At 39.8% G+C, this 19,171-nt stretch overlaps 1 protein-coding gene across 1 annotated transcript in view; it reads right to left on the bottom strand.

The window, feature by feature from the left end:
* AXDND1 (axonemal dynein light chain domain containing 1) overlaps positions 1-18,915 on the bottom strand; it is a 79,120-nt gene extending 60,205 nt beyond the window's left edge. Inside the window, exons 1-9 of the mRNA XM_019976985.2 lie at positions 18,673-18,915; positions 18,119-18,311; positions 15,484-15,656; positions 14,598-14,701; positions 11,374-11,494; positions 10,646-10,731; positions 8,203-8,259; positions 3,913-4,015; positions 2,558-2,679 (exon numbers count right to left, since the gene is read on the bottom strand). Of these exons, the coding sequence (XP_019832544.2) occupies positions 2,558-2,679; positions 3,913-4,015; positions 8,203-8,259; positions 10,646-10,731; positions 11,374-11,494; positions 14,598-14,701; positions 15,484-15,656; positions 18,119-18,197 (845 nt within the window). The 5' untranslated portion in view covers positions 18,198-18,311; positions 18,673-18,915. The remainder of the gene's footprint in view (positions 1-2,557; positions 2,680-3,912; positions 4,016-8,202; positions 8,260-10,645; positions 10,732-11,373; positions 11,495-14,597; positions 14,702-15,483; positions 15,657-18,118; positions 18,312-18,672) is intronic.
* Positions 18,916-19,171: the final 256 nt, after the last annotated feature.

The raw sequence follows: 19,171 nt of genomic DNA, 5'->3' as shown, positions 1-19,171 counted from the left end.
CAAGCCTCTAGAAATAGAAAAAAAAAAAAAAAAAACACAACAGCAACAAACTAAATACAGTAAGCTAACAATGGAGTGGGAAGTGTAACCAGTAAAAATTATTCACTAGGAAAACGCAAGATTAGAGGTAGCCCAGTACAAGTACTAATGTTGGGCCCCAGAGACCAAGCCTTGGGCTTTCTTCAAAGCAGGCAAGCTGGGAGTAGGAGGAAGCTAGGATTCCAGAAGAGAAAAAATGCAAATCATCTCTTCAGGAAGCATCCATCATTTACATCCTAAGGATTTCATGGTTAAGATTAGCCTAATTAAGCAAGCAAAGATTGGAAAACACTTATGCAATTAAACCATCATGAATGAGACTCAGAAGAAACAAAATGGCAAATAGATAATGAACTGATTCATGATATACATGCTGAAGTATCTAAGGGAAATACACTGATGTCTGCCTTTTACTTTTAAGTACACAAAATTGGTGGATAAATACCAGGATGGCTAGATGGACAGATAAGCGATAAAGCAAGAAAAGTATATTAATGGCAGAATCTAGATGTATGTGTGCTCACAGTAAAATTCTTTCCATTTTTATGTGTATATTTGAAAATTCCCATAAAATCCTGGAAAAAATAACAACTGGAAAAAAAGTCAGGTGCCTGCATGCAGAGATAAACATAGATAGTGTCAACCAAAAATAATTACTGTGGTAGCCCTATTTCTATGAGTCTTACTCAGCTTATAACCAATCTGTCAGTTATTCTTCCCCTTATAAAAAACAGCTATTATGAACCTCTGTTTCATATGAAACCCTCCTGCTACAGCAACAGGCCTGAGTTGCATGAAAAGACACACACACAAGCTGATCAGAAAGACATAAAGCAGGAAACTAGTGACAAAGAAACGGACAAGCAAACAGCTAGGGGCTGATACAGAGTATTTCTGGGGCATTCGACGTGTTACCATTTGCTGGGGATATCTATTGGATCCTCCCCAAATCTTGTGAAACAGGGAGGACTCTGTAAGATACCAGCCTGAGGACAACAGATGTCTTCCTCATTGAAGGTGAGCCCTAGCTCTTCAAAAAAAACTCCTACCACAACAGAAGAGCGGACATTAGATGACGCTGAACCAACAAAGTGTTTCACTATTCCTCAAACACATCATGAATGTTTCCAGCAATCATCCTGAAACCTCACTGTTTATCCCCACCTACTTTGTATTCTTAACTCCAACTCTACCCTATTCTAAATGCTTAGCTTTGAAGCCCTGTGTGCTGTGTTTACTTGCTCAGCGTGTCCGACTCTTTGCAACCCCATGGACTGTTGCTCCTCTGTCCATGGGGATTCTCCCGGCAAGAATACTGGAGTGGGTTGCCATTCCCTTCTCCAGGGGACTATCCCAATCCAGGGATTGAACCCAGGTCTCCCACACTGCAGGATTCTTTACCCTCTGAGCCACCAGGGAAGCCCATTTCAAGCCCTATTCTGATCCTATTGCTGGCACTTGGAAGTTAGTATTTTTGTCTCCCTAGTGTCTGACTCAATTTTTGTTAAACAATTCTGGCTTTGATTTCCCTATCTCTTTCTGTCTAGACTTCCTGGAACAGGGCCCCACCCTATTTTGGCCTGTAAAAGCTAACTCCTAAAATCAGCTGGAAGAGTTCCACTCACATCAGTCTCTCACTAAAGAAACTTTGGATACAGTCATCTAGTTCCTCTCCAATTGATTCCTCATCCGTCCTTCCTGACTTTGTTCTTAGAGTGACAACTCAGCCTTCATTTGTCCCAATCCTCATTCTGATTTGGCATTCTGCAGCTCTTGGTGGTGTTCCAACTACTTACTCCTTAGTATTCTAATCTCGATCAGTCTCCTATTAATGGCTTTGCTTCTAGTTAATGAGTACTGTCAGAGAGGCACACTCTGTTTCCACAAAGCAGACAGTGGACAAATAGGGCAAACGTATACTGTTAATTTCCATTCAGGAGATACAGATAATCAGAGAGATCTAATCATTTGCCTATGGTTCCAGGGCAAGTAAGCTGCAGATATGTAATCAGAACCCAGTATTCCACTATTCCTTTCAGCTTTTGGAAAGCACTATAGTCAAAAGAAGAAGAATTATAGTACTAATAGTATTTATAACCATAATCTATAATAATCATTTGTATTGAGCACCTACTTACTTCTGTGCTCTCATTTAAACCTCACCACAATTCTATGAAGCATCTTAATGCCTGACCCATAGTAGACACTCAGTAAATAGCATTTACAAGTGAACAAAAAGACAAATGAAAATTTTCACATAGCTATTATCCTCATTTACAGATAAGAAAACTAAGGTACAGATCTTTACCAAGGTCATACACCTAGATGATGATTTAAAACCAGACTGCTCTGTCTTCAGAATCTATCTTTTTCTACTTTTTCACATTTCATTCCCAATCCTAAAAGAAGAGGGTGTCAAACATCCCAACAGCAATCAACTTAAAGAAGTTCTCAGATAATATACTTTTACTCTACAAAATTCAGGAGGAAACTGGGATACTCCAGTGACAACTCGAACCTGATTTTGGACAGTAGCTCTCCTCTATCTGCACAGTCCACACTGACTTGTCGAATCAGTTCATGAAATACTGTGTTATAAATGGTCTGTTCCTTCTTTAGTATATGAAGCAGTTTGTGCATCTGGCAAAAGATTAGTAAGACAATCAGTATTTATTAGAGTCTTGCCAGTAAAAGACATCTTAGGGGGTAAGCACTCTGAAGTTCTAGTGTAAGTTTTTGAAATACCTAGATTAATTTGTTCACTTACATTTTTCTTTATAAATATATATAAAAATGATACATTAATAAAGTGTCTAATCATGTACCTCTTTATATCATGCACTGACAAAATCACAATATTACTACTATGTTATACCTGCCAAAAATACAAAGCCTGAATTGAATAATTACACATCAGACAAACCAAAATTGAGGAACATTCTGTAGATATCAAAGTTAAGAAAACCAGAGAACAGTTTCAGGAACATGACAACTAAAAGTCCTGTGTGACCCGAGATTCTGAAATAGAGGGGGAAATAGCTATAAAAGCCATTACAGGTACAATTAATAAAATTTGAAACTTGAATATGACCTGTATTAGATAACATTATCATACCAACATTAAATTTCTTGATTTTGATAACTATATTATAGATATGTAAGGGAATGTCCTTATTCATAGGAAACATACCCTAAAATGTTTGGTGATAAAGATGCATGAAGTTGCCAGCTTACTCTAAAATGGTTCAGGAAAAAACCCATACACATAGAGGATGTATAGAGATAGAGAAAGAGAATGATAAAGCAAACAGGGCACAAGGTAAACCATTAATGAATCTGGGTGAAGATTACATCGGAGTGCCTTATACTGAACTTGTCTACAAATTTCAAATTCTATAAAAATAAAACTTTACAAAACAGAAGAGAAATAGCCCCATAAAGAAAAAAAATCTATATCTATGTAAGACTGAAAAAGCTCTTTCATTAGGTGCAAAATAAAAGTACAAGTGGTAAGAAAGCATGGCTTAATTGGCGTGTTTTTTAATGGAACATAAAATAAGGGTTTTATAATCAATGGTGCCTTATATTCGGTTAAATGCAATAACAATAATAAACAATTATACAGTGTTTACCACATGTCAAGCATTGTCCTAAGCACTTTACATTCATCATGTCATTTAATCTCCGCAACAACCTTATGAGGTAAATAGTATTATCTGTAATTTACAGATGAGGAAATCAAGGCACAAATACATTAAATGACCTGCCCAAGGTCACCAGCTAATAAATGGCAGGGTCAGGATTCCAATCCAGGCATTTCACCTCCAGAGCAAATGCTCTTAACCACTAGTTTTCACTGATGTTTGCAATTACCTTGGTTGGCCCTGTATATTCCTGATTTTCCACACCAGCCCTCTCTAGCATAGTGTCCATCACACCATTCAGTTGGACTACTTCTATTCTTTTATTAGGTTTCCTAAAAGATTAAGAGGGCAGATTTATATAATGAATGTTACAAAAGGTCATGCTGAAAAGGCAAAAGGAACATAATATGTATGAATAAAATGTACATACTATGGAATATTAATGGCATTTTAAAGCATTATACCTGTATGTACTAATCTTGTGGGATATCAATAATACAGTAAAGCAAAATACAAAAACAAAACAAAAAAACAAAACCCAAAATAATACAAATAGTATGATCCTCTTTTTCATAAAAGAAAATAATGTTCTGTTCTCCTCCCTCAAAAAAAAATTTTATATACCTACTGTGTAAGATTATAACACAGAAAAATGTAGAGTGATAAACATCATGCTGTTACTATTGGCTACAAGTTGTTAATACTGGCTAACAAGGTGTTAATACCAGATACTTCACAATCAAAAAGAAAATGATAGATAGGATAGATGCCTCCAATGTGGGAGACCTGGGTTCGATCCCTGGGTCGGGAAGATCCCCTGGAGAAGGAAATGGTAATGTACTCCAGTATTCTTGCCTGGAGAATCCCATGGACGGAGAAGCCTGGTAGGCTATAGTCCACGGGGTTGCAAAGAGTCAGACACGACTGAGCGACTTCACCTTCACCTTCACCTTCACAAGGTGTTAATACTGGCTAGAAGTTGAACGGTTCTATGAAGACCTACAAGACCTTTTAGAACTAACACCCAAAAAAGATGTCCTTTTCATTATAGGGGACTGGAATGCAAAAGTAGCAAGTCAAGAAACACCTGGAGTAACAGGCAAATTTGGCCTTGGAATACGGAATGAAGCAGGGCAAAGACTAATAGAGTTTTGCCAAGAAAATGCACTGGTCATAACAAACACCCTCTTCCAACAACACAAGAGAAGACTCTACACATGGACATCACCAGATGGTCAACACCGAAATCAGACTGATTATATTCTTTGCAGCAAAAGATGGAGAAGCTCTATACAGTCAGCAAAAACAAGACCGGGAACTGACTGTGGCTCAGATCATGAACTCCTTATTGCCAAATTCAGACTTACTGAAGAAAGTAGGGAAAACCACTAGACCATTCAGATATGACTTAAATCAAATCCCTTATGATTATACAGTGGAACTGAGAAATAGATTTAAGGGCCTAGATCTGATAGATAGAGTGCCTGATGAACTATGGACTGAGGTTTGTGACATTGTACAGGAGACAGGGATCAAGACCATCCTCATGGAAAAGAAATGCAAAAAAGCAAAATGGCTGTCTGGGGAGGCCTTACAAATAGCTGTGAAAAGAAGAGAAGTGAAAAGTAAAGGAGAAAAGGAAAGATATAAGCATCTGAATGCAGAGTTCCAAAGAATAGCAAGAAGAGATAAGAAAGCCTTCCTCAGTGATCGATGCAAAGAAATAGAGGAAAACAACAGAATGCAAAAGACTAGAGATCTCTTCAAGAAAATTAGAGATACCAAGGGAACATTTCATACAAAGATGGGCTCGATAAAGGACAGAAATGGTATGGACCTAACAGAAGCAGAAGATATTAAGAAGAGGTGGCAAGAATACACAGAAGAACTGTACAAAAAAGATTTTCACGACCCAGATAATCACGATGGTGTGATCACTGACCTAGAGCCAGACATCCTGGAATATGAAGTCAAGTGGGCCTTAGAAAGCATCACTACGAATAAAGCTAGTGGAGGTGATGGAATTCCAGTTGAGCTATTTCAAATCCTGAAAGATGATGCTGTGAAAGTGCTGCACTCAATATGTCAGCAAATTTGGAAAACTCAGCAGTGGCCACAGGACTGGAAAAGGTCAGTTTTCATTCCAATCCCAAAGAAAGGCAATGCCAAAGAATGCTCAAACTACCGCACAATTGCGCTCATCTCACACGCTAGTAAAGTAATGCTCAAAATTCTCCAAGCCAGGCTTCAGCAATACATGAACCGTGAACTTCCTGATGTTCAAGCTGGTTTTAGAAAAGGCAGAGGAACCAGAGATCAAATTGCCAACATCCGCTGGATCATGGAAAAAGCAAGAGAGTTCCAGAAAAACATCTATTTCTGCTTTACTGACTATGCCAAAGCCTTTGACTGTGTGGATCACAATAAACTGTGGACAATTCTTCAAGAGATGGGAATACCAGACCACCTGACCTGCCTCTTGAGAAACCTATATGCAGGTCAGGAAGCAACAGTTAGAACTGGACATGGAACAACAGACTGGTTCCAAATAGGAAAAGGAGTTCATCAAGGCTGTATATTGTCACCCTGCTTATTTAATTTATACACAGAGTACATCATGAGAAACGCTGGACTGGAAGAAGCACAAGCTGGAATCAAGATTGCCGGGAGAAATATCAATCACCTCAGATATGCAGATGACACCACCCTTATGGCAGAAAGTGAAGAAGAACTAAAAAGCCTCTTGATGAAAGTGAAAGTGGAAAGTGAAAAAGTTGGCTTAAAGCTCAACATTCAGAAAACGAAGATCATGGCATCCGGTCCCATCACTTCATGGGAAATAGATGGGAAAAACAGTGGAAACAGTGTCAGACTTTATTTTTTTGGGCTCCAAAATCACTGCAGATGGTGACTGCAGCCATGAAATTAAAAGACGCTTACTCCTTGGAAGGAAAGTTATGACCAACCTAGACAGAATATTCAAAAGCAGAGACATTACTTTGCCAACAAGGGTCTGTCTCGTCAAGGCTATGGTTTTTCCAGTAGTCATGTATGGATGTGAGAGTTGGACTATGAAGAAGGCTGAGCACCAAAGAATTGATGCTTTTGAACTGTGGTGTTGGAGAAGACTCTTGAGAGTCCCTTGGACTGCAAGGAGATCCAACCAGTCCATTCTGAAGGAGATCAGCCCTAGGGTTTCTTTGGAAGGAATGATGCTAAAGCTGAAACTCCAGTACTTTGGCCACCTCATGCAAAGAGTTGAATCACTGGAAAAGACCGATGCTGGGAGGGATTGGGGGCAGGAGGAGAAGGGGACAACAGAGGATGAGATGGCTGGATGGCATCACTGACTCGATGGACATGAGTCTGAGTGAACTCTGGGAGTTGGTGATGGACAGGGAGGCCTGGCGTGCTGTGATTCATGAGGTCGCAAAGAATCGGACATGACTGAGTGACTGAACTGAACTGAACAAGGTGTTAATACCAGATACTTCACAATCAAAAAGAAAATGATAGGATAGATAGATACACAAAGATAGATAAGAAAAAAAAGCCTACAGCAAAACAGAGAAATACTAATAGTTAAACGTAGAATATAAAGGTATTTTATATATATTCAGTAATCCCACTTAAAAGACTTGAAACCAAGATCTCAAAGAGAGGGACTTCCTGGTGGCCCAGTGAATCCACAGTTCCACTGCATGGGGCACAGGTCTGATTCCCAGTCAAGGAACTCAGATCCTGCCTGCTGCAAAGCGGGGCCCCCTACTCCCAAAAAAGGATCTCGGTGAGAGATTAGCACTCCATGTTCATTGAAGCTCTATTCACAATAGCCAAGAAGTGGAAACAGCCTAAACGTCCATCAATGAATGAATGAAGAAGAAGTATACACACACATGCAGGAATATTATTCAGCCTTAAAAAAAAAAGAAAACACTGTACTCTGCAACAACATGAATGTACCAAGAGGACATCATGCTAAGTGAAATAAGCCAGTCACAGAAGAACAAGCAGGGCTTGATTCCATTCACGTGAAATGGACAAACTCATAGAATCAGAGAGTTTAACAGCAGTCTGCAAGGGCTGTGGGGAGAAGGAAATGACAAGTTGCTAATCAAGGCCGTAATACTTCAATAATGCAAGGTTCTAGAGCTTTGCTGTATAACACTGGGCCTATAATTAACAACACTGTACTTCACCCTTACAATTTTATTAAGAGGGTAGATCTCATATTAAATATTCTTCCCATAATAAAATTTAAAAACAGGAACAAAAAAAACATTTAAAATGGTAGTTTTTAAAAAAGTGTTTTCTAGCACTTTGATGTTATTATAAATATGTAAAGAATCAATATGCAGTTGGACAAAGAAAGCACTGAATAAATGACAGAAATGTAGGTAATCATTGTCTTGGGTTTCTATGATAATTTTATTATTTTTGTGTAATAAACTACCAATAAAAAGGAAAAAATATATAGTTATTCTTTCTTAGAAACATTCTCAAAATAAACTGTACTTACATGGATGGGAAGAGCAATAGCCTATTTTCGCTGTCTGTGAGGAGAGTAGTATATTTGCTGCAATAAATAAGACAGGTAAATGCTTGGCCTATTTATCACATAACAAAACATGAAAAACTTTAGATCTCACAGAATTGAGAAGCTTGGGGACAATCAGAAAGGTCCATTGTTTTACACACAAGATCATACTTAAATGGCCTTAGACATCTACAGACACAGATATAATGATACTTAGATTTAAAACAGTTAAGTAAAAGAGCATTAATCACATTTTCCAATATATCACAATACAAAAATTTCTTTGATTCATTAAAAAAAAAATGACCTATCAAAGGTGGAAGAATGTTCTAAGAATACCGAAGTCAACAAAGTTAAGTGACTAAACAGGTTACAAAATTAATAAGAACTAGAGATGAAACCAAACCCAGTTTTCCTGATGCCCAACACACACATTTGTCGCCTGGAAGTACGTGCCTATACCTAAGTGGGTATCACAATGAGAACCACATGGCAATTCTTCAAATTTATTACTATTTATGTATCTTTTTTCTTCCTCCAGTTGAAAAACATTTACTTTGTTTCTGCCCCCTACTGGAACACAGTTGGTTAATAAGGTCCATTTTCAGAATTTAGATTCGTAAAAAATATTCAGGGACTATAAAGGCTCAAAATAGTTTCAAAAGTGAGTGTGTGAGAGGGACTAGAAGCAATGGTACCCTGGGAGCAATGAGCATGCCTAGCACCCAGATCTTGGTTGCTGAGAACTCTTCTCCACGAAAAGGAAAACAGTACTTCTCGAAGAAGTGACTCGTAGCTCATTTCAGAGCTGGAGCTGGGAAATCCAAGACGAACCTGAAAATCTCACTGAGCCTGAAAATAAGAGAACATTCAAAGAATGATGGGCACGTGCCTAAAGAACACAAGAGCCAGCTCAAAGGAGCTGGCATTAGCAAAATCAGGAAAAACGTGAACATCAATGATAGCAAAGAAATATGACTCACCAAAAAAAGGGAGAAATCCATGAATCTATATTGTAAAACAGCAGCTAGTACATACAAGAATGATGGAGCTAAAAAGTCATCAACAGGATCTATAACTAGTGCTTTGTAAGGAAACACACACTGAAGTATTCGGTGGCAAAAGGTCATGAGGGCCTCCAACTTACTCTTGAATAGTTTAAGAGTGTGTGTGTGTGTGTGTGTGTGTATATTAAAGCAAATGAGGCAAAACGTAATTAATTACTCAGTGAGTCAGGAGAGAGTACATGTCTTATTTTTGTAAGACATGTACTCCTTGTCTTATTTTTGTAACATTTTTATAACATTCCTTGTCTTATTTTTGTAACATTTTTATAACTTTAAAATTATATAAAAAATTAAAAGTCATCCCCCAAAAGAGTTGCATTTAGTTCCCTTTGGCAAAATACTGTTCTGAAACCCACCATTATAAGGAAATGCCATATAACATATGTACTGGATAAGGTGAAATGAATGACAGCTTCTGGATATTTTACTATAAAAACTAGTCCAAAGTTTTAGTTTTTCAAATTTCAAATTATGAAACATTCAAGTATTGTTTCGGAAAATAAAGCCTTTTTCAACCTCATAAAGCAGGAATCAAAGAAAACTGGAAATGACTAGTTTGAAGTGTGGAGTTAAGCCCTAGAGCGTGCATTATGAGGTTTCAACTTAGAGGGCTACTTTCCTTTGTTATTGCTCAAAACCATTTCTAAAGAAGAAGCAAGCACTCAGAACAAAGATCTAATTTTTTTTCATTCAAAATTAAACAACAGGAAAAAGAAAACAATTTAATCACAAAAGTCTCAACTTTTTAAAAATCGAAATATATCTGATTTACAATATAGGTTACTTTTAGGTGCACAGCAAAGTGACTCAGTTATATATATATTTTTTTTTTCAGAATATTTTCCTTTATAGGTTATTACAAGATATTGAAGATATTACAGGATATTGAATATTTTATAATCGCACAGTTCCCTGCACCATACAGTAAATTCTTGTTGCTTCAAACTCTTTTAAGTAAGACATTTTTCATTAGTTTTTGATACCGTCCTTAAATTTTATTAGCATGGTAAGCCAAACATTTATTCATTTCATTGTAGATATTGACTAGAAAAAGGCTTCCCTGGTGGTTCAGTGGTAGAGAATCTGCCCGCCAAATGCAGGAGACACAGGTTCGATCCCTGGGTTGAGAAGATCCCTTGGAGAAGGAAATGGCAACCCACTCCAGTATTCTTGCCTGGGAAATCCCATGGACAGAAGAGCCTGGCGGGCTACAGTCCACGGGTCACAAAAGAGTAAGACACAACTCAGCAACCAAACAACTGCCTAGGAATGTGAGTGAATGCCTCAGGTTCCTCTATGTCTGGGAAGCAGGAAACAGCTCAACTTGTCAGATATTCAGCATATACCCCAGTACTCACTCATCGAAACACTCTAAACCTGAAACTCCGGTATTTGACACAATATGAAATTCTTCAGGAATCAATGTATCTGTTAGCTTCTTTGGCTTAAAAAGAAAGAACAAGAATAAAAAACATTAGATGAGTCATATAAATCCTAATTCCTATCCCCAAAGGATACTATTTATTAAGAGATTTTGATTAGAGAAATAACACTTAGTAATATGGGTCATGGCAAGGAATAATAAACTTTTAGCAGAAAACAGGTTAAAAAATTAACCATGAATTAAAGAACAATCTTGGTTTTAGTATTAAATAACAAAGAAATCTATTGACTTGAAAATTCAAGAGTTATTTCAGATTTACCTTAGCAACCTGCCAAAAATAAGAATTCTACAACTTTTTTTTCTGCCTTTTCTTAAATTGAAATCTAGCTGATTTATGATGTTGTATTACTTTCAAGTACTCTACAACTTTAAACTGTGGGTTTCTTAAAAAAAAAAAAAAAAAAACCTAGGCTCCTATACTGTATTTTCAAGATTAAATAGTTGTAATTTGGAAAACTGCTAAAGATACATTTGATCTTCTCCCAGTAAATTCCCTTTTCTAGAAAAAATTAGAAAGTGCCATGAAAAAACTAGAAAACTTAAACAATGCAGACCGTTAGAGTTTTCACATGGCTTTATAGTTTGAGGATTTTTTTAAGTAGAGAGAGGGAGAGGAAGTTATTTGTCAAATACTTCATTTACCTTATGAGGGACAATGATACCATCACGTGCCTGCAGTGCATGGTCCGTTTGTGGGGGACAAACCACACTCTCCCTCGTCTCTCCTTTAACATATTTAACATCATACAGAAAAGAAATATCCCTAAGATTAAAAAATAAAAATTTACAAAATAAGTTTTTTGTTTGGCTACTGGATAAAAGTGGGTAATGCCCACACACATCCTTCTAGTGGGTAAAAAAGGACACAAAACTGGTCTCCTTACCTCCTATTTTACTTAGAAGGCTGAGGCATTAGGGTTTTCCCCCACATCCGTCCTCTTCTCCACCTCAAACTTCTTTCTCCTTTCCTTCAACCTCAGATTAAGATGTATTCTATTCCCCAGGATTATTTCCTCCACTTCAGTCCTTCATTTCATCTTTGCCCACATCCTTGGGGATCTCATTCCATCAATTATAATTTCTGTGTGTTTCCTTTTCTCTTGGAATATTCCCTCCGGTCTATAACTCAGGTCATTTCTGCTTCTAAAAATCTTCCCTTGACTGTGCATTGTCATTAAGTTACCTTGATCTACCTCGCACTTTCTGCTCAACATTAGACTTCTTAAAATTTCCCTGCAATTCTGATTTCATTCCCATCTCTCTGCTAAAATCATTCTCCAGAAAGCTGAGGATGACTTTCTACAGTTAAGTCACCAGTTCTCATCTTCCACTGTTCTTCTCAGGTATTTTCCAGGGTTGATCACCTCACTTTCTAAAAATACTCTTCTCTCCCCTGCCCTCTGTATGACTGGACTCCCTTGGTTCCCTCGTCCCACCCACTCCTTTTTGGACATCTCTGTGACCTCCTGCCTACCAAATGGAAATGTTCTCCAACATCCTAGCCTCATTCCTCTGCGCTTTCCCTACACTTTCTCCCTTGGCTATACTATCAAATCTCACCTTATCATACTTGTTACTTCTAGATGCTGCTGCTAAGTCGCTTCAGTCGTGTCCGACTCTGTGCGACCCCATAGACGGCAGCCCACCAGGCTTCCCCATCCCTGGGATTCTCCAGGCAAGAACACTGGAGTGGGTTGCCATTTCCTTCTCCAATGCATGAAAGTGAAAAGTGAAAGGGAAGTCGCTCAGTTGTGTCCAACTCTAGCGACCCCATGGACTGCAGCCAACTAGGCTCCTCCGTCCATGGGATCTTCCAGGCAAAAGTACTGGAGTGGGGTGCCATTGCCTTCTCCGAACTTCTAGATACGACTAAATAATTCTCCCGCCATTCTAACTTGTCATGCTTCTGTAATCCCTAATTCTGTCAGTTAGCACCGCCACTCTACTCATCAAAAATCTCAGCATCCATAATTGATTCTGTCCCATCCTTTGTCCTCAATATCTGTCACTAACACTTATTGATATTATCATCACCCTCCTCTTGTCTCTTGCCAATGCCAAATCAGGATAACCTTTGCCACGTAAGGTATGTATCCACAGGGTCCAAGGACTCCAGTGAGGACATTTCAGAGAGGCCACTGTCCTGTCTTGCCACACTACAGATCTTCACATTTTAAAAAATTCCTACTTAGATGACATTTGACATTAACATTTCAATGTCAGATTATTGCTGCACTCAGAGCTAATAATTTTTCAAAGTACTTCAAATATCTCATAACTACTAATTATTAAATGTTAATAATTAAAGTCATGGTCCACTGGCATAAAATAAAGTACCAATATTTATGACACCAGAGCCCCAGAACACAGAAGTCCATAGCCTAAATTTCTGCCACTTTTTCTAGCACTGAGACATAACTGAGGAATAACACCTTATATTTACACAGCAGTAACAGCAGTGTACAGTTTTACAAGTGCTCTTACATTCATTGACTTCCCTGGTGGCTCACACAGTAAAGCGTCTGCCTACAATGTGGGAGACCCGGGTTCAATCCCTGGGTCAGGAAGATCTCCTGGAGAAGGGAATGGCAACCCACTCCATTATTCTTGCCTCCCCACCCAAAAAAGGGGCTCAAAGAAATATATGAGGACTTCCCTGGTGGCTCAGACCGTAAAGCATCTGTCTACAATGAGGGAGACCCAAGTTCAATCCATAGGTCAGGAAGATCCCCTTGAGAAAGAAATGGCAATCCACTCCAGTACTATTGCCTGGAAAATCCCATGGACAGAGGAGCCTGGTAGGCTACAGTCCATGGGGTCGCAAAGAGTCGGACACGACTGAGCAACTTCACTTTCACTTTATATTCATTATCTCATTTGTGTTTTCTATATCCCTGACAGGTACACAAAATAGAGTAAGTCTATTATTCCCTTTTTACAAATAAGAAACTGAACTCAGAAAAAACAAATAATCTACCCAAGTATTAGTAACTGTAAACTCACTATTAAGTGGTATTCCAATAAGGAGCATGGCAGGAGTGAGTTTTTTTTTTTTTTTTTTTTTTTGGAGGGAGTAAATTGATAAATGAACCACACACAGAAAATTAGATCACAATCTTCACAGGGAAAATATTGACAATTTGGATATTTTTAGGAATGATATAAAAACAACAAATATAACTCACTGATTTGATCACTTCCTTGATGGTGGTGCAGTGGCAGAGAATTTGCCTGCCATGCAGGAGGCGCAAGAGACCTGGGTTTGATCCCTGGATCTGGAAGATCCCCTGGAGTAGGAAATGGAACCCACTCCAGGATTCTTGCCTGCAAAACTCCGTGGACAGAGGAGCCTGATGCACTACAGTCCATGGGGTTGCAAAGAGTCAGACATGACTGAGCAACTGAGCACACACACGTGTAAAGGTTTAGGGTTTGCTCTGAGGAAAACCAGGGGCTAACAAGCACTTATTTTTCAAGTTTTCGCATGTCATAAAACTGTTACCTAGTTTTTCTCAGAAGTGCAAATAAAAGAGGCCCTAAAGACGTTCTGCCTGATACTGTCCCTCCTGCTAGGGTACAACAAGGGACAGGAGAGTGAGGGGACAAGCACACAAAGGCACAGCAAAGCAAACTTAAATGAGTGAAACGTCACAAGAGCCAGCTTCCGCTGCCTCCTACTGAGAATAATCATACACAAAAGGTAGACCCATGCCCTCTTCAGATTGTATGCTGGTTCATTAAAGATACTTCAAGCTTTAAAACCATGAGTCTGTGATTTTTCCAGTTCTGCTCCTCCCAAGGAAATCATACAAAATGAGATAATGACTCTGTTCATCTGCATCTACCCCGCTATCTTCCTTCTTTACCTTCCAGCTCCCGTTAGGGAAACTGGATGGTCAATCAGGTATTTGAACTTATTTCTTCGGACAGGGTTATGCCAGACGTGGTCAACAGAGCGAGGAAGAGTACCCTGGGGAGAAAAAAAAAAACATGAATACACAGCAGAGGGCGCTCTAGTCAAATGAAATCTATTCTTAATCATTTTTTTGAGTACATTAAAGGCATTTGGATACTGTTTAGAAAAAATATAATTCTTATTGGATAACAAGAAGAATTATTAATGAAACTAGAACAACTTAATAGTGAAAGAAAAATATCAAGACTCCGGGCTTCCCCGGTGGTACAGCGGTTAAAAACCTGACTTACAATGCAGGGCACAAGGACTTCCCAGGCTAGGGAAGACCCCACAAGCCTCGGAGCAACGAAGTCCGGGCTCCACAACTACTGAGTCCAGGAACCACAACTAACAAGCCCACATGCAGCAACCAGTGAAGCCTGGGCACCCTAGAGCATGCGCTCGGCTATGACCGAGGGGCCACTGCAATGAGAAGCCTGTGTGCTGAAAGGAGAGAGTAGGCCCCGCTCTCTGCAACTAGAGAAAGCCCATGTGCAGCAACCAAGACCGAGTCAGCCAAATAAATAAATAACTTTTTTTTTAAAAAAGAAAAACATCAAGACTAAGAGTGGTAACGATCATTTAGGTAAATCACACAGAAACAGGTTAATGGATATACTCAAGTATTTCCTTGAAAGTATTCATGCAAGATATTTTAGCTTTCAATCTAGGAATTAATTTTAAAATATCCTTAAGACAATCTGGAATATAAAACATATTAAATAAGTACTTAATGAACTGGATGTCAAGATAAATGTTCCTAAGTACTTTATACACACATATACACACACACACACCTTTGGAGTTTTAATTTTCTTAGGAGGCAGTAAGTTTTCAGGACAAGGACCAGCATTGGCCGCATTGGTCAGAGAAAGCAGAACTTCCTCAGGGATGAACTCATTTTGAAGGGAAGTAGGAAGGGGTTGTGACCGATCCACCAAAATTTTTTTCTCCTTTAGTTCAGGAAGTCCTAAGAAAATAATGGGAAAGAAAAGCTTACTGTAGTTTTTTTGTTTTAGTCAGTTAGAGATTTCCAGGCTGTCTCATCAATCCTATATATATATATATGTTGCTGACAGAGAGAACCATTGCTCCTGGTTGTCAAGAATAGCAACAATATTTAAAACACTGAATCATCTAGTCAAGAAAAAAAAACAACTCATACTGTTTGCCCTACTCATGTTACTGAAATCACAAATCGTGTGTGTCCTATGCACAGTGAGGCCCATCAATATTAAACGTTAATGTTTGGAACAGAGAAAGGTTTATTACAGATTCACATGAGGAGATGGGTGGCTCATACCCTAAGAATCTCAAAGTTACTGAAAGCTTTCAACAAGTCCCTTTAAAAGCAAAAGGGGAGGGATGGGCGTGGTTAGTTGATGCAGACTTCTCAGTGTCAGATTCTTTGTTCTTAAGGTCCGGTCATGGTCAGGTAGTGATGTTCCTGTAAATCTCTACCAGATGAATGGTATTCTCTGTCCTGACAAGAAAGAGCAAGGTTCCAAGGTATAACTTTCACCCTCCAAGGTCCTGATCCCGGCCAAGAGGAGACAGAGCTCAGTTGGCAGGTTCCCACACCCTGCCCAGCTGTCAGCCATGAGGGAGCCAGGCATCCAACCCAGATGGCCCTCTGCTTCCTTAGGCCGCCCAAGTGGGGGAGACCAGGTCTCACAGATTGCGACCCAGGCAGACAGCCATTGCTCTTAGGTCTCAGAGACAGGGAAGGGAGAATTTCACTGCTGCCTCAAGGCCTGGACCAAGGCTAGTGGAGGGCCTTAATGAGGGCTTTGGAGCCCCACAGGCTGTTCCCTGGACCCTCCAGCTCACCTAGGCCCAAAACTGGGTAAGCTGGAGAGCCTCCAGGAGAAGACCTGTATCTGTCTCTTACCTCAGTCTCCACCTGATGACCACCACACCACTGATCCTTGATTGAATCACTTCCCCAATGATCCCTCATTGACAGTTACCAGCGGGCCACTGCGGTGTTGACCAATGGCTAAGAAGGACAACTGACAACCCTTCATTGGTTGCAAGTTGGTTGCTTGCAAGCGGGGCGCACTAAGGCACCAAGCATCGGCTGAGCAAGACCTGTTGCCTAGTAACAGGGTGTGGAGTAATGAGGCACAGTAATGGCTGGCTGCTAAGGGCTGCGCTCATTCTGCTCTGTTACACTCAGATCAGACATGAGTTAAAAAACTCATGTACAATGATAAACCTCCATTACTCCAAATTCAAAACTGAAAACAACTCACTTAACTTGATCAGTTAACTGGGACAGCATAAAGATGATGGGAATGTCTATTTACCCTTTGATATGAAAATCACAAAAGAAATCTCTTCAAAACTGTCAAATTACTTAGTAATTTTTTCTAAGTTCAAAGGTGAAAATTCAATTGGAACATTTACAGAGTGGAAGGGATTTGAGTTGGATTTAACAGTAGAATTGCGATTGTTAGAAATGAAAAGAGTAGAAACAGTTCAGTGCAGTCGCCCAGTAGTGTCCAACTTTTTGCAAGCCCATGAACTGCAGCATGCCAGGCTTCCCTGTCCATCACCAACTCCCAGAGCTTGCTCAAAAACAAACAAACAAAAAAAGGAGTAGAATAATCTGACCAAATTAGTAAGGTAACACTCAGTACAAAGAATGTTCTGCAGAGTTCAATGAGGGCAGATGATATAAAGAGAAGGTGAACACCTAATATAGGAAAAGTCTCCTATGTAGTTAGTCAAGGAGGGCTGGGCTGTCACTCTCCTTAAAGAACTCTCCACTAATCTATGCTTCTCACATAGCATGGTTTATTTTAATTTTTGTAAGGATGTATCATGCTTTAATGAACATCAGAACACCTAAAGTTCATATTACCAAATCTTTATCTCTTGCGAGTTTGGGATGGAGTCAGAATATCAGAAGAAATAAGCAAAAAAAAAAAAAGTAGATTTTAGCAGAGTCTCTCCTAAAAACAAGATGTAGGTAAGCTGGAGGAGGCTTTAACATAACAAGGGGAGAAATGAGTCTGGCAGATTCTTATTCTAGAACAGATCTGCACATCTATATATGAATGAAAATCTTATATAAGTACCTTCATTCAGAGTAATTACTAAAACCTGATACAAACTAGTTCCTTAACAAACAAACAAAAAAACCCCAAAACTCCAGAAAGTACTGTTTCAAACCACCACTGGTACTTAAAATAGGTTGAATTTAGAACAATATAAAACTCATCAGCATTTGAAAAAAAAAAAATTACAATCCTTATGCCGAGTAGGACTGCAAAATATTATAAAAGGCAAAGCTTTTGATTTTATTTAAACAAGTATATTGGTAAAACAAAATTAATTAAAGTATCTGAAATCTCAGATTAAGGAAAAAAGTGAATGGTTGTGATTTCTGATTATGGTCATGATTACTTATGCCTTGACGAACGTTACCTGTCTCTTCCTTGAATGCAGAGATTTTCAAGTTTTTGCCCTCAGGTGTTGACGTGGAGGGTGTTTTCGGGAGTGACATTATAAGCAAGGCCTAGCACTCTCTGTAATTAGTTGAAATACCCCTTCGGAAAGCTAATCTACAAACATATTACCGGCATACAGTACTTGGGTTTGGCAGAGCTGCAACACAGACCTGCAGGGAAAAAAGAGAGACATAGAAGGGGAGGGAGGGAGGGATACCCGTTTAGTGTTCATGTTAAATTTGGAGTTTACAATTCATCTACCTTGGGTTTTCTTTGGGGAGATTTCTGGGCTCTCCCAAGATATCTGATGCAACTAAAATACCTGGCCCAGGCCGGGAAGGACACCCTGGACCCACCCCTCCGACCACCGGTACCACCTAAGGGCGCCCCTGGCTCGAGGCGAGTCGGCTGGATCCCGGCTTCCCCAAAGGCCGCCCTAGCGCTCGCAGCTTCACCGACTCGAGGTCGGGCAGAGCTCGACCTCGTTTCTGCCGTCAGAAGTGATGGGAAACGGACACTTGCAACCCGTACCCGTAAATTGTGTTTCCCGCCAGACATCTTGTCGCCACGCCTTTCCCCGGACGCCTTCGTGTTGTCATGGAAACCCAGGACCCCGCGCCTTGGCAACCCTCAATGGCGGCTGCCTTCGGCGGTGCCGGCGGACGACGGAGACGGCTAAGAAACAGTCTCTCGGGGATCGGATGTGTTTTAAATCCTAATTCACTTTCAGTTGCATGAGGAATAAAAACGTTTAATCGAGCCGTTCTCACGGAGTCAGAAAGTGGATCCCAGGGCTTCCGAAGCAGGTGGGCGCCAGGGCGCAGGCGCTAGCCAGTGTCGCGCCCCGCGCCCCACCCCCTCGACCTCCCCACTCTCTCACCTTGGGACCAAAGGCGGGGTCCGACTCGAGCGAGTGTTTCGCCGTCCCTTCATTCCACTTTTTTGTTTCCTCAGTTTTTCCAGAAGCCAAATTCAGGGGAAATGGGGTGATCAACAAGTACTGAGTTCCCATCAATCCTATCAACTGAGG

Source organism: Bos indicus, chromosome 16 (genome assembly GCF_029378745.1).
Source record: "Bos indicus isolate NIAB-ARS_2022 breed Sahiwal x Tharparkar chromosome 16, NIAB-ARS_B.indTharparkar_mat_pri_1.0, whole genome shotgun sequence".
In the NCBI taxonomy this organism is placed as follows: domain Eukaryota; kingdom Metazoa; phylum Chordata; class Mammalia; order Artiodactyla; family Bovidae; genus Bos; species Bos indicus.
This window is presented reverse-complemented; position numbering and strand designations above follow the sequence as displayed.